General features: G+C 38.2%; 1 protein-coding gene across 4 annotated transcripts in view; it reads right to left on the bottom strand.

Moving 5' to 3' along the window:
• Positions 1–24,819, bottom strand: part of ARHGEF6 (Rac/Cdc42 guanine nucleotide exchange factor 6) — a 165,881-nt gene that overhangs the window by 100,298 nt on the left and 40,764 nt on the right. For all 4 annotated transcript variants that reach the window (XM_090263883.1, XM_090263881.1, XM_090263882.1 and 1 more), the window contains 3 exons: positions 10,734–10,818; positions 7,788–7,912; positions 6,359–6,560 (listed from right to left, as the gene is read on the bottom strand). In XM_090263883.1, coding sequence (XP_090120009.1) covers positions 6,359–6,560; positions 7,788–7,912; positions 10,734–10,818 — 412 coding nt within the window. The remainder of the gene's footprint in view (positions 1–6,358; positions 6,561–7,787; positions 7,913–10,733; positions 10,819–24,819) is intronic.

Below are 24,819 nucleotides of genomic sequence, written 5' to 3'. Positions count from 1 at the left end.
TCAGATTTTCTGACTGTTTGAGTGACTTCAGCGTTACACATTTGACCCAAGAGTAAGCAGACAGAGATCACAGAAGTTTCTTAGTTCTATGTCTAATTCAACCTCATAAATGACCCAAGAGGTTGTATGGCAGTGGGGTTTAAAACTCTAAATTGAAGGTTTCATTTCAATGAGATGTGCATTTAATCTATGAATCATTTTTTTTAAAACTTCTTAAAGACAATTCCTTCCTATGCTTATATATCAGTATGACGTTTACAGAAAGAAATAAAAGATTATAGGGATTTTCTAGATCAAACATAAAACAGCACAGCATTGAATTTCAAATATCCCTTAGTAGCATCCTAGACAGGTTTTGGCCTACTCACTATTTTGTAAAGGCAACAAGAGTTGGGATGGGAAAGAATTCAAGTCAACAAAGACTTGACACCTATTTTTCCCAACAAGACATTTTCATTACATCAAGTTAATCTCTCCCGCTGTCCCTCAAGCTCACTCTGCTCTGCTCTACCACAGACCCTTTGTGGTTTTTGTTCTTCCAGATCAATCGTTGACTTAGATTGTCCTCCACAGTCTTCTGGGCCTTCCCACAGCCCACATGTCTCTGAGAATTCAACTCAAGTCCTACCTCCTCCATGAAGCCTTCCTCAACATCTCCAGTCATGGGACACTCTCTGTCCACTTATGATCTGTTATATATTTTACACTCATCATGTACCACTTTATACTGTCAGTTGTCGGTTTCATCTCCAGCTCTTCTTTCTCTCCCATGCTCTAAATCTGTACTGCTAACTTCTTGTTGAAAATCTTTGGAACTATTACTTGCTGGCACCTTCACTCAACATGCCCAAAACACACCTAATCATATTTGGTGGCAACCAGCCACCCACCCACCCAATACACACACCTACACACTCACACACCTCATATCTTCCCTATGTTCTCAGTTAATAGAGATCAGCAAGTAGCAAACATTTCCAACGTCTAAAGCAGTGTGTTAGGCACTATGGGGACATACAGGTACACACAGAAGAATTAGTTTCCCTTGACTTTCCTGTCAGGAGGAGTTAGTCACCTCTATTCTGCTCACCATTCTCCAAAATATCCTGTATTTAGCTCCATCACTAAACTTTCATTCTACATTCTTGATATCTCTTCCTCATTAAACTATGAACACCATGAAGGCAAGAGTCATGTGTTATGTTTTCTGCCTCAACAGTACCCAGGACAAAGACCGATGTCCTAGTCATGATGAGTAAACTTTTGCTCACCACATAACCCTAGGGAGCTCACCATTAAACTGGAGCCCTAGAATTGCAGTTATTCTCACCTCTTCTTTTTTCCTCATAAATAATCATCAAGTTTTCTTGATTCTACTTGAATAGCATCTACTGCATCCATCCACTTCCTCTTCCTCTCCACTCTCACAAAAGTAGCACACACCATTATCTGGACTACCTGAACCTCAACAGTCATCTCTACTGGTTTCTCCACATCCTCATTAGTTATCCTCATCACATCCCTGAAACCCAGCCCCACACTACCACTAGAAATATCTTTCTAAATCACATGCTATTCCCTGCATTGACACCCCTCTTAATGCAGCTCCAGCTCAAGGCCCCACTCCCCTTCGTTCATCTTACTCTCAACTCAAATCATCCTACCACTCACTCCATGCTCTCCTACTTTCATGCTTTAACTTACTAACTCCCTCTAACCTCCTAACAGTTAGAAGCTTCTTTCCATTCTTCAAGACCCAAATCAAGTACATTTTCCCCTCCTCTTTAGGTTATTGTTAATTGAATTGTTTCTATACTGCTCTCATAGCATCTTATTTAGACTTAGAGCTTTGTCTGTTACTTATTCTGTCCTATCCTGTTATAGTTGATTGTGTACACACCTGTCTTGACTATTACACTGGCAGGTCCCTGGAGGCAGGGTCCATGAACACAGATTATTATAGCCCACTCAACCCAGCACCTAGGAAATGCTCAATAAACAAGCTGCACATAATTTAATGACTTGCCCTACAATATTCATTCATTTTACAAATATTTACTGGACATAAACCAAAGAGAAGGCCATCTCTGCTCTTGCAACACCTACATTCTAATGGTAAAATACAGATATTAAATGAAATAAATAAGTAAATATATATTATGTTAGATGGAGAAAAATGGTAAACAAAAATATAAATCAGGGAAGGGGAACAGAGGCAGTGAAGCTAAGGTTCAGTCTTCTCCCAGGTGACCAGGGAAGACCCTACTGTGGAGCTGATAAGTAAGCAAAGACCTGATTCCATCATGACAGTGTTCCAGGCAGAGGGATAGCAAGCGAGGCAGGTACCTGTTTGGCATAGGCAACCAAGAGGCCAGTGTGGCTGAAATGGAATGAGTGAGAGGGAGAGAGCACAGAGAGGAGGTAAGAGGGACAATGGAGGCCAAATATTGTAGGGCCCTGTAGGCTATTAAGAGGACCTTGGTTTACTAACTTTAAAATGGGGAGCCATTACCCAAGTTACATTTTGAAAAAATTTTTGGAAGAATCACTCTGGCTGAGTTTAAATTAGATTATAGGAGTGACAAGGATAGCAGTAGAGACAGCAGTTAGAAAGCTACTGCAGCAACACAAGACAAGTTGCTACCTAATCTGTGTCTCCCAGACTTTAGCTCCTTTTTACTCAAATAAATGCTTTTCATTAAAAATTATTTGAAAAAAGAAGAGGAAAGAACATTACCGAAAAAAGCTAGGTGAGAGATTTTGTTCTTCATACTTCTAGTTCTAGGCCTTCCCTGACTAGCAGACTACCTGGTCCTAGCTCTTCATGCCTAACTTTAACAGTTGGGTAAAATGCTTCTAGGGGTTACTTAGGTGCTCAAATCAGAGCCAGAGCTTGTGGTGTGAGTCCTTAACTGTGTTCCAAACCAAAGAGAGTACAGGAGAAACTTGAAGGAAAGGGTCCAAAAACAAAGAGCCCAGGGAAATCCTCAAGGGAGTGTCCAGACTGTGCTACAAGGCATGTCAATGAAAGACATTTTAATGAAGGCATGCTGTCCACTTCCCGTGTTCCAAGGAAAGGCAGCAAGTGCTGTGTCTTTTGTAGAGAAAGACACTGAACCAGAGAACAAAGTTAAAGTGAATCTGGAAAGTTATTTAGAGATCCTAACAACCATATTACATCAAATGAAAGATGTAGCATAGGGGTAAAAACCACCTGTGTAAATCATCTAGAGCAAGAAAATTCCAGGCAAGGCCTGTTAAATTACTTTGGGGCTCAACAGAAACTTCTTGATTTCCTGTGATAAAAAATTTTAAGAAGTTTACACTTATGTATATAATTATAAATCTGTTGAAAACATTTATTCCATTAAAGGAGATGTTCCTCCCCTTAACCCAACACACAACATAGAAAAGTGTGCAAACTAAATTTTTATCTTAAATGCTTAGGGAGGGACTTCCGGCCAAGATGGAGGCTTAGACGGACACGCTAGGTCTCCCTCTACAACTAGAGAGGAATACAACTACTTCAAAACAAAGGATAACTAGAAATTCCAGAAAATAAAACTACACGGAAGCCCAACATATGAAGTTATAAACCAGCGGTGCCATTTGGGCAGGTAAGAGTTAAAGAGGGCAGCGCTGTTTGCGGTCGCACCTGGGACAGCGGCGGGCCCGCGAAAAATCCCGGCTGCAGTCAAGCCCCTGGAAGTGCGCGACCCCAGCGCTGGGGAAAGCAGCCACCACATCGCCTTGAACAGTGAGGCCCAGGGGGGCGGGAGGACGGATCCCGGTCTCCTAGCTGAATAACTGTGTGAATCCATCTTGGACCCCCGCCCCCAAAGAAAGCACCACAGGGCTGCGAAATAGGTCGCGGACAGGCGCCGGTCGCGGAATTATGACGCGTACACAGGCACTGCCCCCTACAGCAGGCCCAAGAAAACAAAACGCATCTGTCAAAATGAGGCAGACAACTATAGAAATCCCGGTGGCACAGCTCACCAGGCAGCAGATAGAGAACCTGACAGATAAACAGATAAGAAACCTGTCAGAGGCTCAGTTCTGGGCCATTGTTATCAGGTGGCTTACAGAATTCACAAAAGAGCAGGAAAAAGATAAGAAAGAAGCGAAAAACATTCATAACGAAAGGAACAAAACCACATACGAGACAGATGGTGAGGAAAAAAAAATCCAGAGTTCATTTCAACAAACTGGAATATGGAGAAGGAACAAGCAGTCAACCAATGCAGAGAGAGGAAATGGGAAGCAACAATGAGAGGATCAGAAACCTCTGGGACAGCTATAAAAGGCCCAACATAAGAATCATTGGTTTGCCAGAGAGTGAGGAAGATGAACTAGAACTTGAAAAATTGAGTGAAAATATAATAAAGGAGAACTTCCCAGACTTGGGGAAGGGAATAGACTTGCAGGTCCAGGAAGCAAGGAGAGTTCCCAAGAGACTGGACCCAGGGAGAACCACTCCAAGACACATTATAATCAAAATGTCAAAAATTAAAGATAAAGAGAGAATCTTAAAAGCAGCAAGAGAGAAGAAAAGTATTATGTACAAAGGGGTCCCAATTAGACTATCAGCTGACTTCTCAAGGGAGACCCTACAGGCAAGAAGGGACTGGCAAGAAATATTCAAAGTAATGAAAATCCAAAACCTACAACCACGAATACTCTATCCAGCGAAATTGTCATTCAGAATAGAAGGACAGAGAAAGTGTTTCCAGGACAAAATAAAACTGAAAGAGTTCATTAGATCCAAACCACTGTTATATGAGATGTTAAAGGGACTGGTTTAAAAAACAGAAGCTAGGGAGATGAAACAAAGGCAAACTAAACAGGCAACGAGAGTGGAAAAGGAACTGTGGGTACGGGAAGCATATTGGGGGGAGGTCAACAGGGAGGGGGAGTGGGGAGAGGGAGGGAGATGATATAGGAATTGGGGATCATGGTAGGAGGGAATGGAATAGACGGAGAGAGGTTGGGAGGAACTGTATGCACAACTAATGGACATAATCTAAAAGGGGGGGACAACTGGAGAGAGGGGGGCCACCGGGTGGAGGGGAGCAGAGGGAAGGGAAATTGGCACAAATGTAATATTTTAATCAATAAAACACATTAAATCTGAAAAAAAATAAAAATAAAAAATAAATAAATGCTTAGGGAAAAGCTCCTAACAGTGGTTATCTGAGGAAAGGAGCAAAGGAGAGAGAAATTTTTATTATCTACATTATATACTTCTGTAATGTTTTAATTTATTTATAGTGATCATATACTTTTATTAATTAATAGTATTAATTTTGAGGCATTAAGAGAGCAATAAAGGTCTGGTTGGCATGGCTCAGTGGATTGAGCACCAGCTTGCAAACTGAAAGGTTGCTGGTTTGATTTCTGATCAGGGCACATGCCTGGGTTGTGGGCCAGGTCCCCAGATGTGGGCGTGTAAGAGGCAACCAACTGGTGTTTCTTTCCCTCTCTTTCTCCCTCCTTTCCCCTCTCTCTAAAAATAAATAAATAAAATCCTTTTTAAGAAAGACAGGCAGTTTTTAAAAAGCACTAAAGACATATACAAAAATTTACTGTGGAGCTAACCATTCAATGGAGCTCTTGGGTAAATATTTTTGAAAAGAGATATAATAATGTGAATAACTGAAAACTATTTTATCTGTGGCATAACATTTCTATATATTGAGGGGATGGGTTGGTGATATAGACATGGCCTACTTTCTTAAATAATAAAAAGCAAACAAGTTGCCTAAGAAAGCTCTAAAAAGACTAATGAACAACAATTAGATTTCACTCTCTGGATATTATAATGAAAAAAGGTAAGCAGTTAGCAGAGTATGCAATAGGTTAAGGGCAATCTTATCCAGAATCAAAGTAGCCAGACAGCTTCCTGCAGTCCTATGATTGTTATTTCTTGAAAACATCTCTGAGGCATTTAGACTTAAGTCTGCTTCAAGAGCTCAGGGCTAAAAAAAGGAGGTTAGCACATGGGCTCTTTTATTATTGTATTCTGCCATGGTGATTCTTAGCTAGCAGAAAGGACTATGTACTATGTTACATGGGCTAGAATTAGTAGACAGAGGGAACATAGTTAAGGTGGAACAGTTGTCTGAGCTTTGAATTCTTTTGCTTTTTTAGTTTTTTGCTGCCTTGATGTAATATAAATACAACTGCATTTCAAAATATCTAATCACAGATTTTCCCAGTTTTATTCTAGTCTTATTTTTGACATACACATATAAGTTCAAACAGTTTCTGATAACCAATTAAAGCTACAAGATTTTCAGTAGGATACCAAGAAAGTACAAGAGTCACATTCAAAAAGGCTTTTAAAAGATTCACTTACCACTGGATTTAATTTCTCGGACATAATTACTGGGGAACCAGCCTGTTCTCCCATTTAATGTGCCTTCCCACCAGCCTCCTTCTTCAACTCTAGTGACGTAAATGATGTCCCCTTTACAGACTGACAGTTCATCTTCATTAGTCTGCTTAAAGTTGAATCTTGCCTTTACTATCAACTGATGACTTCCATTTTCCGTCATTTCCTAGAGAAACAAAAGCCACACCAAATGAAGCACTCATCCAAGTGAAGCAGGGGCAGAAATTATATGAATTTAGGCAAATTAAGCAGGGTGACCTAGGATAAAACCCCAGGTCCATCTCAGTCTGGAGTTTGTTAATTTAGGAGTGGGCTTAGCATGGATAGGCCTCAGGGGGGATTAATAAACCCATGGAAACTGTATGCAAACTGGTATTTGTGAGACTGTATTTTGGAGGAAGGCACAGCTTTCATTTCTGTCTCCCCCTACAAATTATCTAAAGATACTTAAATGATTGAAGAAACAAAGTAGAGGGATAAACTATTCCATCTTGCCTCTTCCTAACACATAGGCATATCTTATCTAAATATAAGACCAAGATTAGGTACTAACCTACTCTCATAAAATCTGCCTCCCACATTCCAATTACTAAGAATATATTAAATTGGCTAAGACTTAGTCATATGTAATACCCCATAGTTACTAAGTCAGGAATTCTTAATCTGTCACAAGCCCCTTTGAGAAGCTGATGAGCACAACTGTACTTTACCCAAAATACATAAACCCATAAGTTCATACAAAGATGATTCTGTACACAATCTGAGAGTCCAAGGAGTGTGGAATGATAGTGTTCATCAGCTTCTCAAAGGGATATGTGATGTCAAAAGGTTAAGTGCTTTGGAAATAATAGTTCATGATGGCTTAAAGCAAGCAGGTGACTTTGACAAGAAATAATGTCTCAAAAGAGCAGAAGATAAGATGTTCCCTCCCGAACAAAAGCTCCTAGTAAGACCAAATTCAAAGATAACTGAGCTATCCCAATATAGGAGCTCATCATAAGCCCAATATGGCAATAATGATGATGATAGCAAGCAATATTGATTGCCTACTATGTGCCAGGCACTATTTAGTTCTCCTAATAAACTGAGGGGAGGGGGAATAAACAGCAAATTGCCATCAGGAAGTAGTCATAATGACATATTTGCATAGCATTCTCGGTTAAACAATGTTCTCAACTTTAGGAAGAGACAGAATTTTGGGCTTCCACCCCAATTTTCTGACTTTGTGCTCCTTATGCCCCCCAGCCTGAATTGGTGCTAGGTTTAAAATTAGTTTTCTCCAGACACCCCAAACAAGAGGATGGCTATCTTACTACATATGGAAGTGCAACTGGGATACTGATCTAATTTCACAGATTTTAAAACAGGCCGGGGAATTGAGGACTATACTTACCACTGCCTTTGACTGCCTTTGCAGCCCTGGAGCTGTGCTAGAAACTGCTCCCTGTGGGTTTGTCTGAGAACTATTAGCAGCACTAAGAGAAGAGGAACGTCCACATGGTCTTTCTGATAGCTGATCTGTGAAAAGAGGAAAAGGCATAGTAAAAGAAACCACTCATGTCAGAAAAACATCTACAACATAACATTATCCTTCATGGGACATTATCAAAGGCAACCTGGCTGTAATTCTAACTGTTATCATTATGAATGTGCCAAGTGTATTTCATCCCCCCTCCCTTTTTGGTGGCCAACTTTTTTCTTAACCTTACTGGCCATTGCTCTCCAGTAGAATGAAAAACAGCGACAGAACCACATTTTCTCTTAACCCATTTCCTTACAACTCTTCTCTCCTGAGCCAGTTCCAACAGTATGCACTGTTATCCCAGGCAGAACTATATTGGGTACCAAACAGCTGTTTGTGGCTCTTATTACTTTGAAATATTTCAAATTTCTCTCTTTGTTTTTTGGCCTATAACTGAGTGGTTCTTTTCTTCCTCACATGTAACAATATGTGTGACATATATCATATAAATGCTCCTTTTGCCTGGTAGGGGAGGGAAGAACGAGAATGGAAGACTGAGTATGTCTGGGAAAGATGCAATCTTAACACTAAAATAATTTTTTAAATCAAACTCAAGAGTCTTCTCTTCCTTGAAACCTTGTGAAATTCGATCAGACCAGTGCTGAGCTGGATGTTTTCAGTATGCTGAGTGTACTAAAGAAAGGAGCTGGCTTCTTGACAAACTTAAATGAAGGTTCTTTTCCTCTCCATTTATTTTTAAAAGATATAAACTGCAAAAGTCTAAAGCCCAAACATTCCCTAGGCGACAAGCTCAGTATCCAAGTAGTTTCCTTGATGCTGTGGGTTTTAACTTTCACCTCCTTGTATTTTATAAATATCTGTGGCAAGGGAAGAGACTGTAAAAATTGCTAGGAGAGTTTGGCAAAGGAACATATAATTTGTATGGCATAATGTTAGAATTATATGGTTCTTCTTGCCCAGAAATGGAGAGTTGTCATGTGTGTTAAATATAGTTACTTGAATTAGATGTACTTTCTGCAATAGCTCAAAAGCATTTTTTTTCAAATAGCAAAAAAACAGTTTTGAAGAAGTATTTTTACTTTTATTGCTATTATATACAGCTCTTTTGACTAAAACTATAATTACTTGATAGCTTCCTAGATGCTCCATCCTATTTGGCACTTGATTATACTGTCTTTTTTTCTTCTCTAATTGTTTCACGTGGATACGTCGAGTCTCCCTAAATAGATGGTAATTTTCTCAAAGGCAGGGAGCATATCTTACATTTCCTTTGTAGCACCTGGAAGTGCTGGGAACACACTCTGTTGACTCTCCAATGGCTGGAGCAACAAGAACCATGTTTGGGCATAAGGGCTCTGGAGTCAGCCAGATGTGGGTCTGAATCCCAGCTCTGTCACTTACTTTCTAGATGGGCAAGTGTGGGCCTGACTTTCCTTATCTGTAATGTAAGCCTAATAATAATACCTAAACCCTGGGTTGTTTCAAAGATTTAATGAGACTACCTCAGGCTTGTAGGACAGCCTAGACCCATGGTAAGGGCTCAAATTACTTTAACTGTGATTATTATTGTCCAGTTGTATTGTATGTAAAGTACTATATTACAGAAAGAGACGTTATACTCTAAGCCAGTGATTTTCAACCAGTGTGCCACAAGAAGCACACTGATGTGCCGCAAGAATTTTTAAAACATGCAATATCTGACTATTTAGTCAGGGGCACTGACCTCTTTTCCCTTACACTGTCAAATTAAAAAATGACAACAGCCAATACTAAAATACCTGTCTGGTGTGAATGCCCTATCTTGAACCATAAATATATAGGTCATATAACAGAGTTGCATCTTATTGGTCACGTCATACAATCAGGTTGCTTATGATTGGTTAATTCTTGATACCAGAAATCCTTATATACAAGTATAGGCACCTGATTTTTTTAGAAAGTCACTTTGGAACAAAAAGGGTAAGCAATTACTATTATTACTTTTTCATAAATCAATCCAAAGTATCCTTGTTTTTTGTCAGATCCCCCAAAATATGTTTCTGTTACGCCACAAAATTTTATTTTTAATAGTTTATTTTTTATTGTATTTTTCATTACAATTTATCCCCCTGATACCCTCTCCCACTTTCACTCCCTCCTTCCTGCAATCACCACAGTTATCCATATCCATGAGTATGCCACAGAATTTTAGTAATTAGTTTATGTGTACCATGAAATGAAAAAGGTTGAAAATTATTGCTCTAAGGTAATCATCATTTTCTTTGCAATTACTAGGATTTATATTTAATACCTCCAATGTGGTGGGTATTAACATTTAAATAAAAGATACTGTTTTCACTCACTATGAACCTGAGGTTTCATTTCCAGTGCAAGGTTCCTGGGGGATTCCTTTACATGGACAAAGACATACAGCAAACTATGAGAAAACTATATGAAAAATGTTTCTAGTGGAGAAAGGGAAGTAACAGCAATAGTCTGTACACTTTATGAAAAAGGGAACTGGTCTTTCCCTTTTTATTTTCTGTCTTGTTACACTCAGTTGCCTATTCAACAACTTTGAATGAAACAGTTTCTTGGTTCTTATCAATATATTAAAGACATTAGAATGTCATCTGTAATAGGTATGTTTAACTCCTAAACCATGATGGTAATGGAAAACAATACAATAAAGATTAAAGAAAAAAATAAAGCCTAAATCATGAAAAATTAAAGCACATGACACCCACTGGATTTTATGTGGAGGGAGGTGAGAACTTCACACCTAACAATCCTGGCCATAGCTGGCTTCTAAGGTAATCAGAAACATGTGGATCCAAACATGTCACCCAGAACTCATAAATCACAAACCCTGCTTACCTTCTGTTGCTTTGTTGACAGCTAAAAGAGTGGTGAGAACGTTGGAGAAATTGGCCCCTGAATAAAGGTCATCAGGATCAAATACCTATGAGAAAGGAAATTGAAACTGTAAGACATCCAACTCAAGAAACCCAACTATCAAAAGACCATTTCCGTTAGCTCTTAGAAGAAAAAAAAAGTAAGAGCTGAGACCCAAACCTCTGCATACCTTTGGGAGAAATGAAAGCAGCAGCTGAGCTGCCTAATGACATGTGGCAGGCCATCAGTGGGTCAGAGCAAAGCAGTAATGGGAAATGAGAGCTAAGCTGAGAATGCAGGGCCCACCAGGAAATTCACAGTGCATATTCAGGCCCACTCTTCTGACCTGAACATATCAATACTCTTAGCCCAGTTACAGGAAACTTATATGCATGGGTTACAGTTAATGCCCATCACCTACAGGATGTCCTTAATAGTCAACAAAGGAAGTGGAGCTTCTTGACACTTTTTCATCTGTAAAGTTTATTTATTGTACTCAGTAGGGGCACCATCAGCTATGCTTTTCTCTACTTCTCATCCTCCCCATTGCTACACACTGGGTCCCAACACCTATGATCCCAACTCCACATTGCCCACACTTTGCACCCATATCTGCCTTTTGCTTCCAGCCCCTGTTTCTGGTTTTTGCTGCTTGATCTTAACCCCTTTCCCTCAGCTCATCTTCATGGACTTGAACTTCTGACTGCCTGAGCTTATAGATTCTTCCTGGCCTTAAGTAATATTTCCAGATATGACTTCTGGCCTTCCTGATACTACTCAACTATCAGCAACAAAACATTAAATAAATACAACACTTCACTTTGCCAGTCTCAACCATAATTCTGATATGCCACTGTCCCTAGTGAAGATACCAATAAGTTGTTGTTTTAAATAAAACTTATTAATTTTAAAACATTTAATGTATTAATATGTATTAAAACTTCTTCTAGTCTCACATATGTGTATTTGAAACTAGAAGTATTTTCAAGTAAAGGCACAATCTATAATTCTGCCAACCAATGATGTAAATATATATATCTATAGGTAATCAGATTGCCCACTTTCTGGATGGAAATTTACTTACCCAAAACATTTTATTCCAAAATGTCTGAGTTTGTATCTTTTCCCCCCCAATACTGTGATGACAAAAAAAATGTACCTTTTCATGTAGGACATGATTGGGCCTAACATTTTGAAGGATGTATCTTCCCATTAGGTAGAGCCATTTGCTCCATTCCTACTCTGTCTGTTTTCTGGGAGTCTTGTCTAGACAAAATTTTATCTTTTTTGTTTACACATTCTTGAAGATCCAAAATCCATCTCTAGAATAAAAATATATAGAATCCATTTTTTTAAATGAGGAGGAATCCATGTAAATAATATATGGAAATATGAACCTACAGAAGTCTGACTACTCTGGAATTTACAGCTCTGCTATTCACTTAATCAATAAATGTTTTATATTCAAACATAAAATGATTAAGGAACCCTATCACATCTAAAAGTGATACAGAGGTAAGATGGCGGAGGAGTGAGGAGAGGTTGCGGTTTTAGGCTCCGGAGACCCGTCTGCAGTTTGGGCTAATTGCAGACAGAACATCTCAGTGAGCAGCTGGACATTGGTGGGAGTTGAGCCCAGGCACTGCTGGATTAGAGAAAATCCATCTGGGAACAACCTGTTTAGTGAGGATAGCGGAGAAAAAGGGGACGAAACGGGATTCCTGACTGGGGCGGCTGCCCGAGCTGCGGCGGGAAGCACACAAAGGATTTTTGGCGACCACAGGCTGCCCCGGAGAGGAGTCAGGCGGAGAGCAGATCTCTGCCTGCTGGCAGAGACGGGACTCGACCAAGTGGCATTGGCGCTGAAGGACAGGAGACAGCGTGCTGCCGGGCAACATATCCACAAAAGAACTCAAGACAAAGCGGATAGAGTGATTCTCAACCAACTAGCCAGAAGGAAGATCCTATCAAAGAACATCTGAAATATAACCGAACAGCATAAACAAACGACATAAAGGGTAACTCAAGAACATCAGGCTCAGGATATCAAAGAGACTGCACCACTGAAACTCCCAGACCTTCGATAAAGAATATTACACCACAAAGGAGGGAAGTCAAAGCAGACAACCCCCCCCAAAAAAAACAAACAAATAAATAAAAACAAAAAGAATCCAACATGGTAAGATGCAAAAATAACCCCTCAATGAAAAGAAAAGAGGAATCCTCAGAAAGAGAGATAGAGGAAATAGACATAGTCCAAATGTCAGACATGGAATTCAAAACAATGGTGGTAAAGAAGCTCAATATACTCGACATCCTTAAAATCAACTATGACAATCTTCAAGGAAGTTACCAACAGCTCCAAGAAAATTACAGGGAACTTGCAGAGAACTACACCAGCATCAAAAAAGACATAGAAATTGTTAACAAGAACCAGGAAGAACTTAAGAATACAATCTCTGAACTGAAAAACACAGTAGAATCAGTCAAAAGCAGACTAAACGAAGCAGAGGATCGGATTAGTGAGTTAGAAGATAATGTAGAGAAAAACTCCCAGACAATACAGCAAAATGAAAAACGATTGAAAAAATATGAACAAGATGTAAGGGAATTACAGGATAGCATTAGGAAAAATAATTTAAGGATCATCGGAATACGAGAGGAAGAAGAAAAGGAACATGGAATTGAAAATCTGATAGGAGAAATAGTGACAGAAAATTTTCCGAACCTGATGAGAGAAAAAGCTATGCAAGTCCAAGAAGCAATGAGAGTTCCAATAAAGAGGAACCCCCAAAAACCCACTCCAAGGCACATCATAGTTAAAATGGCAACATTCCAAGACAAAGAGAGAATCCTAAAAGCAGCAAGAGAAAAGCAGCAAATAACATACAAGGGAGCTCCGATAAGGCTATCAACTGATTTCTCGACAGAAACATTACAAGCCAGAAAGCAATGGTCAAAAATATTTCAAGCAATGAAAAACAAAGGCCTACAACCAAGAATACTCTACCCAGCAAGACTGTCATTCAAAATAGAAGGTGAAATAAGGAGTTTCTCAGACAAAGGAAGACTGAAAGAATACATCTCCACCAAACCAGCATTGCAAGAGATGCTAAAGGGAGTGTTCTAAGGAAAAAGAAGGAAAAAACAAGAGAGGAGAGGAACAGAGATACAAAGGGAAATGAATAAATACACGTCAATAATAACCTTAAATGTAAATGGATTAAATGCTCCAATTAAAAGACATAGGGTAACGGAATGGATAAGAAAACAGGATCCACATATTTGCTGTCTACAAGAAACACACCTCAAAACAAAAGATTTACACAGACTGAAAGTAAAGGGATATAAAAAAATATTCCAAGCAAACGGACCGGAAAAAAAAGCCGGGGTAGCAGTTCTCATATCAGACAAAATGGATTTCAAAGCATGGACAATAAAAAGAGACAAAGAAGGACATTTCATAATACTTAAAGGAACAATCCATCAAGAAGATATGACTGTGATAAACATATATGCACCCAACATAGGAGCACCCAAATACATAAAGCAAATACTAGAAGACCACAAAAAGGATATCAACAACAACACACTCATAGTAGGGGACTTCAACACTCCATTATCAACAATAGACAGATCATCAAAGCAAAGAAACACCAAGGATATACAGGCATTGAACAACACACTAAACCACATGGACTTAACTGATATATATAGAACTTTTCACCCCAAAGAAGCAAAATATACATTCTTTTCAAGTGCACATGGGACATTTTCAAAGATAGACCACATGATAGGTCACAAAACAAGCCTCAACAAATTCAAGAAAATTGAAATCATATCAAGCATCTTTTCAGATCACAATGCCTTGAAACTAGAAATCAACCTCAGAAAAAAAAATCAAAGACACTCAAACTCATGGAGATTGAATAACATGCTATTAAATAATGAATGGGTTAACAATGACATCAAAGAAGAAATCAAGAAATTTCTAGAAACTAATGATAATGAGCACACAACAACCCAAAACCTATGGGACACAGCAAAAGCAGTCCTGAGAGGGAAGTTTATAGCAATACAGGCATATCTGAAAAGGCTAGAAGAATCTCAAATAAAAAACCTAACCACAATGCTACAAGAACTAGAACAACAAATAAAGCCTAGGGCAAGAAGAAGGAATGAAATCATCAAGATCAGGGCAGAACTAAATGACGTAGAGACTAAACAAACAATCCAAAAGATCAACAAAACTAGGAGCTGGTTCTTCGAAAAAATCAACAAAATCGACAAGCCTCTAGCCAGTCTAATCAAGAAAAAAAGAGAGAAGACACAAATAAACAAAATCAGAAATGAAAGAGGAGAAATCACGACTGATACCTCAGAAATACAAATGATAGTTAGAAATTACTTCAGACAACTGTATAACAAGAAATTTGACAATCTAGAAGAAATGGACAAATTTCTAGAAACATACAACCTTCCAAAACTGAATCAAGAAGAAGTGGAAAGTCTCAACAAATCAATAACAAAAAAGGAAATTGAAACAGTAATCCAAAATCTCCCGGCACACAAAAGCCCTGGACCAGATGGCTTCACAGGCGAATTCTACAAAACATTCAGGGAAGAACTAACTCCTATCCTCCTCAAACTGTTCCAAAAAATCCAAGAAGAGGGGAAAATCCCAAACTCTTTCTATGAAGCCAGTATTATCCTAATCCCAAAACCAGGTCAAGACACAACAAAGAAAGAAAACTACAGGCCAATATCACTGATGAACATCGATGCTAAAATCCTCAATAAAATATTGGCAAACAGGATCCAGCAATACATCCAAAAGATCATACATCATGATCAAGTAGGCTTCATTCCAGGGATGCAAGGATGGTTTAATATTCGCAAATCAATAAATATAATACATCACCTAAACAGAATGAAAGACAAAAATCACATGATCATTTCAATAGATGCAGAAAAAGCATTTGATAAAGTACAACACCCATTTATGATGAAAACACTCAACAAAATGGGAATAAAGGGAGCATATCTTAACATAATTAAGGCTATATATGAGAAGCCTGAGGCCAACATCATACTCAATGGACAAAAACTGATAGCATTCCCCCTGAACTCAGGAACTAGACAAGGTTGTCCACTCTCTCCACTCCTTTTCAACATAGTGTTGGAAGTCCTAGCCACAGCAATCAGACAAGAAAAAGAAATAAAAGGCATCCAAATTGGGAAAGAGGAAGTAAAACTTTCATTATATGCAGATGACATGATAGTATACCTAGAAAATCCTATAAACTCCACTAAAAGACTACTCGATATAATAAGTGAATTCGGCAAAATTGCAGGGTACAAAGTAAATATACAGAAATCTAAGGCATTTCTGTACACCAACAATAAAATAGCAGAGACAGAGACAAAAAAGAAAATACCATTTACTATAGCAACAAGAAAAATAAAGTACCTAGGAGTAAACTTAACCAAAGAGATAAAAGACCTGTACTCTGAAAATTACATAACATTGAAGAAAGAAATTAAGGAAGAAACAAATAAATGGAAGCAAATACCATGTTCTTGGATGGGAAGAATCAACATCATCAAAATGGCCATACTACCCAAAGCAATTTACAGATTCAATGCAATCCCTATTAAAATACCAATGACATATTTCACAGACCTAGAACAAATACTCCATAAATTCATATGGAACCAAAAAAGACCCCGAATAGCAAAAGCAATCTTGAGACAGAAGAACACAGCAGGAGGAATCACAACACCAGATATCAAACAATACTACAAAGCCACTGTAATCAAAACAGTCTGGTACTGGCATAAGAACAGACATATAGATCAGTGGAACAGAATAGAGTCCAGAAATAAACCCAGGCCTCTATGGTCAACTAATATTTGATAAAGGAGGAAGGAACATAAAATCGAGTGAGAAGAGCCTCTTTAACAAATGGTGCTGGGAGAACTGGATAGGGACGTGCAAAAAAATGAAACTAGACCACCAACTTACACCACACACAAGAATAAACTCAAGATGGATAAAAGACTTAAATGTAAGCCGTGACACCATAAAAGTCCTAGAGGAAAACATAGGCAAGAAAATATCAGATATCTCACGTAACAATCTCTTCACGGATACATCTCCTAAAGCAAGAGAAATAAAGGAAAAAATAAATAAATGGGATTACATCAAACTGAAGAGTTTCTGCTCAGCAAAAGAAAACATCAGCAAGATGAAAAGGAAACCAACCATATGGGAAAACATATTTGCCAATGACATCACAGACAGGGGACTGATTTCCAAAATATATAAAGAGCTGATACGACTAAACATCAAGAAAACAAACAACCCAATTAAAAAATGGGCAAGGGACCTGAACAAACACTTCTCCGAAGAGGACATACAGAAGGTCCATAGACACATGAAAAAATGCTCAACATCATTAGCCATCAGGGAGATGCAAATAAAAACCACAATGAGATACCATTTTACACCAGTCAGAATGGCCATCATCAACAAATCAACAAGCAACAAGTGCTGGCGAGGATGTGGAGAAACGGGAACCCTACTGCACTGTTGGTGGGAATGCAGACTGGTGCAGCCACTATGGAGAACAGTATGGAATTACCTCAAAAGATTAAAAATGGAACTGCCTTTTGAACCAGCGACTCCACTACTAGGATTATACCCGAAGAATCTTGAAACACCAATTCAAAAGAACTTATGCACTCCTATGTTCATTGCAGCACTGTTTACAATAGCTAAGTGCTGGAAACAACCTAAGTGCCCATCTGTAGATGAGTGGATCAAAAAACTGGTACATTTACACAATGGAATACTATGTAGCAGAAAGAAAGAAGGAACTCCTGCCATTTGCAACAACATGGATGGAACTAGAGAGAATTATGCTTAGTGAAATAAGCCAGGCAAAGAAAGAAAAATACCATATGATATCACCTAATACAGGAAACTAAAGAACAACACAAACAAAGGAACTAAATAGAACAAAGAGCAGAATAGCAGTCAATAGGGGGGAGGGGAGAGGGAGAGAAGGGGGATAAGTAAGGGAAGGGATTAGTCAAAGAACCCGTATAAAAGACTCATGGACATGGACAACGGGGAGGGATATGACTGCAGGAGAGGGGGTGGGTTGGGTGGGGGAGAGAAATTAGGGGAAAAGGGGACAACTGTAATTGAAAAACCAAAATAAAAATAAAAAATAAAAAGAAATAAATAAATAAAAGTGATACACTAATATATTTTTAGTAAAGGGCTACTGCTAACACTACTAAAGTTAAATTACACTACAATCCAAACATGTTTCTAAATGCTACTATATATTTCAAGTTTTCCAGGAATAAATTGATGGACAAAACCCAGGTGAAGAAGATCCAGTTGATGCTGGTGAGAGTATCTAGTATTCCAGGGAATTCTGCACTTCTTGACTCTCCCTTAAAAATGACAATGGGAAAGGGGTAATGATATGAATGCCAAAAGAGTAACAAAGCAAAAAAAATTGTTTTTAGATCATTTCTCATAGGAGTATGAATATGTGAGTGCTTATGGATGCATGTTTTGGGTAGGTGTGATGAACATGAGTAGAGTCTAAAATAATAAGCAGAAGTAGATATCAGCAGAATAAAGCATGAGAGCAAAAGATGTGATAAAAACCTCCCTCCCTTTTTTATGTTGCTCCTTATTCAGGTTAATTAACTGCCTATATGTGACAAAATTAGCATTATTCACTTGTATCAAATATGAGAACAAATAAACTGATGGAAAAATAAAACGTTCATCAACAAGAGTCATTGAGTCCGCCTGAAGGAAGTTGCCTGGATTATGCAGTTACCTTTTTAGAAAACTAGAGTTTACCCAAACACTGTTCTCACTGCAAGCCTATTCTGTAGCACTAGCAAGTACATGGGAAGGAGTTGGAAGAGGCCTCTGAGGACTAGTAGAGAAGGCAATACCTAAGGATTATGATTTCAGAGCAGTTGGAAGATTATACATATAACCATGAATGCTCTCCACTGCACCATACCCTTCTAAGCCTCAAATTGAATGTTGTTAAAAATTCTACCCCAGGCCTTTTTTCAATGCACTTGAGACTGGTCCCCTGTTAAAATGGGAATATTATTTGGAGGGAGCACAACAATTTCAGCCATTATTAGTCTTTTATACGTTAGTGGAAATGAGGAGCATAAAACCAAGTTTAGAGATGAAGATGTGGAGAAAAGCTAAAGTCACTGGTATTGAACTGGAAAAAATCTAAGGAGAATCCATCAATGTTGGAGAGGAATGTAAGGAGAACAAGGAAAAGTAGATTATAGTACAGGCTGTTTGCTTAGGACTATCATTTATACATACAAAATGGAAAACTAATTGCCCTTTTCTATCTGCAAAGCACTCTGGGACTTGTTAAAAGGTAATGCAGATTTGCTCATTTATGCTGTACATGATGATACTCATCTGCTGGTACTCTGTGCAAGCCTCACTAGCTTGTTTAGTATAGTATGAAATTAAACTTTCTTTATACTTATTTTGGTTAAGAAATAAGCTGGTTAGTTCCATTTGAATCTGTGAATGTCAGATGAACAGCAAGATTCCCTCCTTCCATCTACCACGACTGAGATGCAGACAGGAAAGGACTGCTTCTTAGACTACTGCTAGATGGTTTCAAGGTACCACTCCTGCAATGGGTTGAGGCAAGGTTCAAGTATAACAACAACAACAAAAGTATTTACTCTACCCTGGGTAAGCAATAGGAGAGACAGAAATTAAACTTCATTGAAGAATTTTTTAAAGTATTTACAAATATAGTCTCTCTAAGGTCCAAATCCTACATCAGCAGCTCAAATCAGACAAATCATTTAATTTTTAAATGCTTCCTCACACTTTTCCATTTGGGACATCAACAATGACAGCAAAACCTACTTTCTATCCAATGAACAACATGTGTTAATTCTGAGCTGTTGAGGACCTGCCAATATAAACCGCACAGAAGTTAGTACAAGGTGGGGCAAAAGTAGGTTTACAATTCTGAATATGTAAAACACAGAGTTTATTCTTTTTTTAATTAATTAATTAATTAATTTTTATAACAATAAAAAATAACAATATCCCCCTCTCAGACTTTAGACCCTTTATAATCTTACAAAGGACAATGAGTGAAGGTCTTGTGCTAACATAGCTGCTTCAAACTGGACATGGTCATCGTCCTACCAATTCTTGGGTCCAGAAATCCCTAATAACAGTGGGGGTGTAGCAGGGAGGGTGACCTTCCCATATGGGGAAGGATCTTGCAGACTCCAGGTCAGTTGGCTGTCCCTGGACAATGGTGTGCTTGGTTTAACAGGCTGGCATCCTTGTTATATTCTGGGGCAACAGATTTGGCAACAGGGTTAAAAGGCATCATTCAAACCATAACCACTAGATGACAAAAGGCAGGGATTAATTTTTCAATTAATTATGGGGAAAAAAGGCTTCTTTGGAGGAAGGTGTGAAAGGCGTGTCACACCTGTCCAAAACCCTTTTGCACACTATACTTACTTTGTGATGAGGGGAATATTTTAAGTTTCCCCCTCTCAAACCTCTGGGCCCTTTCTGTCCAAGTCATTAGGATAGAAAAGAGAAATGAGTTTTAAAGTGAAGTCCACAGACCACCCCATGCTTGACCAACACAGCCACTTAGTTCAGCCAAACTTGAGTCTCAGGAGGCAGGGATGCAGACAGGATTAAGTGAGGTCTATACATACAGACAATCACTCAGGTAATGACATCATAGGCTTATACCCTATGAAAATGAAACACACATGTTAATTTATACAACCTAACCCACAAACCAGTCTCTAAATCTGTGAGACTGTCTTATTGGAAAGGTATCCAGTAGCAAGGCATTTGACATTCTTCTTGCCTATAAATTAAGCATCTTTGATGATGTCACACACCTAATTGAACTTTCAAATGAAAACAAACTTTAAATGAAAATAAAACTTAAAGATAGTTACTTGCACTGCTTTATAGTCTACCACTGAGCATTGTGATTATCCTTGAATCACAATTTTTCTCCTTAAGACTACCCTCCTTGTCATTAAAGGAACCACATTAAGTCCAGTTTTTATTTATCTTGTTCATTTGCATAAACACAAGAAGAGCAGCAAATTATCACATATGACCTTTACATCTGTTTTGTAGCAACTTACACAAAGACCCTTTAGGGTGACTTTCAGTTTGCCCTTCAGAGTGAAGGAGCTGAGCCACATACCTGCCATTCAGCCTTGCTTGTAAAACACCTGTCTTTTCCAAGTCCTTCCAGTTTTCCATTGTTCCTTAAGGTCCCTTCCAGCCATCTTTCAGGAAAGCAACCTTCATTCCTTCCCTGGAAAGATTGCCATGGACTGCACAATCAACCAAGGTACCAGGCCTTTTTTCTCGTGGCCTTTTATGACCTTTGAAAGTCAACCCCAGTTTTTCAGGGCTTTTTGGTAAAAACCAGAGTCCAAGCACGTCTCCTTTAAGCATGACATTTCAGTCAAAGTCATGGTCAACAAAACCTCTATTAACAACTGGTCTAATTAATATTATGCAAAGAACCTTGTGTCATTACTTACTTCTTCAGAATGCCAAATTCTGGAGGGATCAGGTACGGAGAAAAATATACCGTGTGAAGGAAAATCCTTGTCCTTTTAAGATTCACTAAAATTGCATTTCCATACTTTACATTTTCTTTTGTTCACTTTCCTACATGTGAGGTTTTTTTTTTCCTTTCTGTTTTTGTTTTTGGGGGGGGGGGATTGGTGGCTCATTTATTAAATTTCTTTCATTTTATTTCTACTAAAAAAGTTTGTTTCTTTGTTTTTCTATTACAGTTGTCCCACTTTTTTCCTTATTGCTTCCCCGCATCCTGCCCACCCCTTCTCCCAGAGTCAGTCCCCACCCAGTTGTCCATGCCCATGGGTCATTTAAACATGTTTTTTTGACTAGACCCTTCCCTTTCTTACCCCCTTCTCTCCCTCCCCCCTCCCTGCTAGTCACTGTTAGTCTACTCCTTGTTTACATACCTCTGGTTCAATTTTGCTCATCTGTTTGTATTGTTCATAAGTCTCCTGTATTAGGTGATATCATATGATATTTTTCTTCCATTGCCTGGTTTATTTCACTAAACATAATTCTATCTAGTTCAATCCATGTTATTGTAAATGGTAAAAGTTCCTTCTTTCTTTCTGCTACATAGTACTCCATTGTGTAAATGTACCACAGTTTTTGGATCCACTCATCTACAGATGGGGACTTAGGTTGTTTCCAGCACTTGGCTATTATAAATAGTGCTGCTATGAACATAGGGGTGTATAGGTTCTTTTGAATTGGTGTTTCAGGATTCTTTGGATATAATCCTAGCAATGGAATTGCTGGTTCAAAAGGCAGTTCCATTTTTAGTTTTTTGAGGGAATTCCATACTGTTTTCCACAGTGGCATCACCCATCTGCATTCCCACCAACAGTGCAGTAGGGTTCCCTTTTCTACACCTCCTTGATAGCACTTATTGTTTGTTGATTTATTGATGATGGCCATTCTGACTGGCATGAAGTGGTATCTCATTGTGGTATTTATTTGCATCGCTCCGAGGCTAGTGATGTTGAGCATTTTTTCATATGCCTTTGGACCCTATGTATGTCCTCTTTGGAGAAGTGTTTGTTCAGGTCCTTTGCCCATTTTTAATTGGGTTCTCTGTCTTCTTGGAGTTGAGTCATATAAGTTCTTTATATATTTTGGAGAGCAATACCTGGTCTGAGTATCATTGGCAAATATATTTTCCCATCTGCATGGTTCCCTTTCATGTTGCTGCTGTGTTCTTTTGCTGAACAGAAACTCTTTAGTTTGATGTAGTCCCATTTGTTTATTCTTTCCTTTATTTCTCTTGTGTTAGAAGATATATCAGTGAAAATATTGCTACATGGGATATCTGAAATTTTACTGCCTATGTTTTTCTCTAGAACTTTTATGGTGTCACAGCTTACATTTAAGTCTTTGATTCACCTTGAGTTTATTCTGGTGTATGATATAAGTTGGTAGTCTAGTTTCATTTTTTTGCATGTCCCTGTCCAGTTCTCCCAACACTATTTGTTGAAGGGGCTCTTTTAACTCCATTTTATGTTACTTCCCCCTTTGTCAAATATTAGTAGACCATATAGACCTGGGTTTATTTCTGGGCTCTCTATTCTGTTACATTGATCTATATGTCTGTCTGTTCTTATGCCATTACCAGACTGTTTGGATTACCGTGGTCTTGTAGTATAGTTTGGTATCAGGTATTGTGATTCCTCCTACTGTGTTCTTCCTCAAGATTGCTGTGGCTATTTTGGGTCTTTTTTGTTGCCATATAAAGTTTTGAAGTATTTGTTCTAGGTCTGTGAAATACGTCATTGGTATTTTAATAGGGATTGCATTGAATCTATAAATTTCTTTGGGTAGTATGGACATTTTAATGATGTTGATTCTTCCCATCCATGAAAATGGTCTATGCTTCCATTTATTTGTATCTTCCTTAATTTCTTTCTTTAGTGCTATGTAGTTGCCTGAGTACAGGTCTTTTACCTCCTTGGTTAAGTTTATCCCTAGGTACTTTATTTTTCTTGTTGCTATAGTAAATGGGATTTTTTTTTTTAGTTTTTGTCTCTGATATTTTGGTATACAGAAATGCCTTTGACTTCTGAATATTGACTTTGTACCCTGCTATTTTGCCAAATTCACTTATTAGATCAAGTAGTTATTTTCATAGAGTCATAGTGTTTTCTGTGTACACTATCATGTCATCTGCAAATAATGACAGTTTTACTTCCTCTTTTCCAATTTGGATGCCTTTTATTTCTCTTTCTTGTCTTATTGCCATAGCTAGAACTTCCAAGACTATGTTGAATAGGAGTGGGGAGAGTGGACATCCTTGTCTTATTCCTGTCGTCAAGGGGAATGCTATCAGTTTTTGCCCATTGAGTACAATGTTGGCTTCAGGTTTCTCATATATGGCCTTTATTATGTTGAGGTATGCTACCTCTATTCGCATTTTGTTGAGTGTTTTCATCATAAATGGGTGTTGTACTTTATCAATGCTTTTTCAGCATCTATTGATATGATCATGTGGTTTTTGTCTTTCATTTTGTTTATGTGGTGTATTACGTTTACTGATTTGCGAATATTAAACCATTTTTGCATCCCTGGGATGAATCCCACTTGATCGTGGTGTATGATCTTTCTAATGTGTTGCTGGATCCGATTTTCCAATATTTTGTTGGGGATTTTAGCATCTATGTTCATCAGCGATATTGGCCTGTAGTTTTCTTTCTTTGTTGTATCTTGACCTGGTTTTGGAATTAGAGTAATACTGGCTTCATAGAAAGAGTTTGAGAGTTCTCCCTCTTCTTTGATTTTTGAATAGTCTGAGAAGGATAGGAGTTAGTTCTTTCCTAAATGTTTTGTAAAATTCACCTGAGAAGACCAGGTCCGGTCCAGGGCTTTTGTGTGCCAGGAGTTTTTATTATTATTATTATTATTATTACTGCTTCAATTTCATTACTTGTTATTGGTCTGTTCAGGCTTTCTGCTTCTTCTTGATTCAGTTTTAGAAGATTATATGTTTCCAGAAATTTGTGCATTTCATCTAGGTTGTCAAATTTCTTGTGATACAGTTGTTTGTAATAATTTCGTACAATCCTTTGTATTTCTGCAGTATCGGTTGTGATTTCCCCCTTTTCATTTCTGATTTTATTTATTTTGGTCCTCTCTCTTTTTTTCTTGATGAGCCTGGTTAAAAGCTTGCCAATTTTGTTTCTCTTTTCAAAGAACCAGCTCTTGGTTTTATTGATCTTTTGAATTGTTTGTTTAGTCTCTATGTCATATAATTCTGCTCTGATCTTGATGATTTCTTTCTTCTACTCTCTCTGGGCTTTGTTTGTTGTTATTCCTCTAGTTCTGATAGCTGTAGGGTTAGATGTTTTTATTAGAGATTCTATCCTTTTTAGATAGGTCTTTATTGCTATGAAATTTCCTCTCAGGACC

This window comes from Furipterus horrens, unplaced genomic scaffold, assembly GCF_987537825.1.
Source record: "Furipterus horrens unplaced genomic scaffold, mFurHor1.1.pri manual_scaffold_17, whole genome shotgun sequence".
Lineage (NCBI taxonomy): Eukaryota > Metazoa > Chordata > Mammalia > Chiroptera > Furipteridae > Furipterus > Furipterus horrens.
Note: the sequence above shows the minus strand (reverse complement) of the source record. Positions and strands in the feature narration are given on the sequence as shown.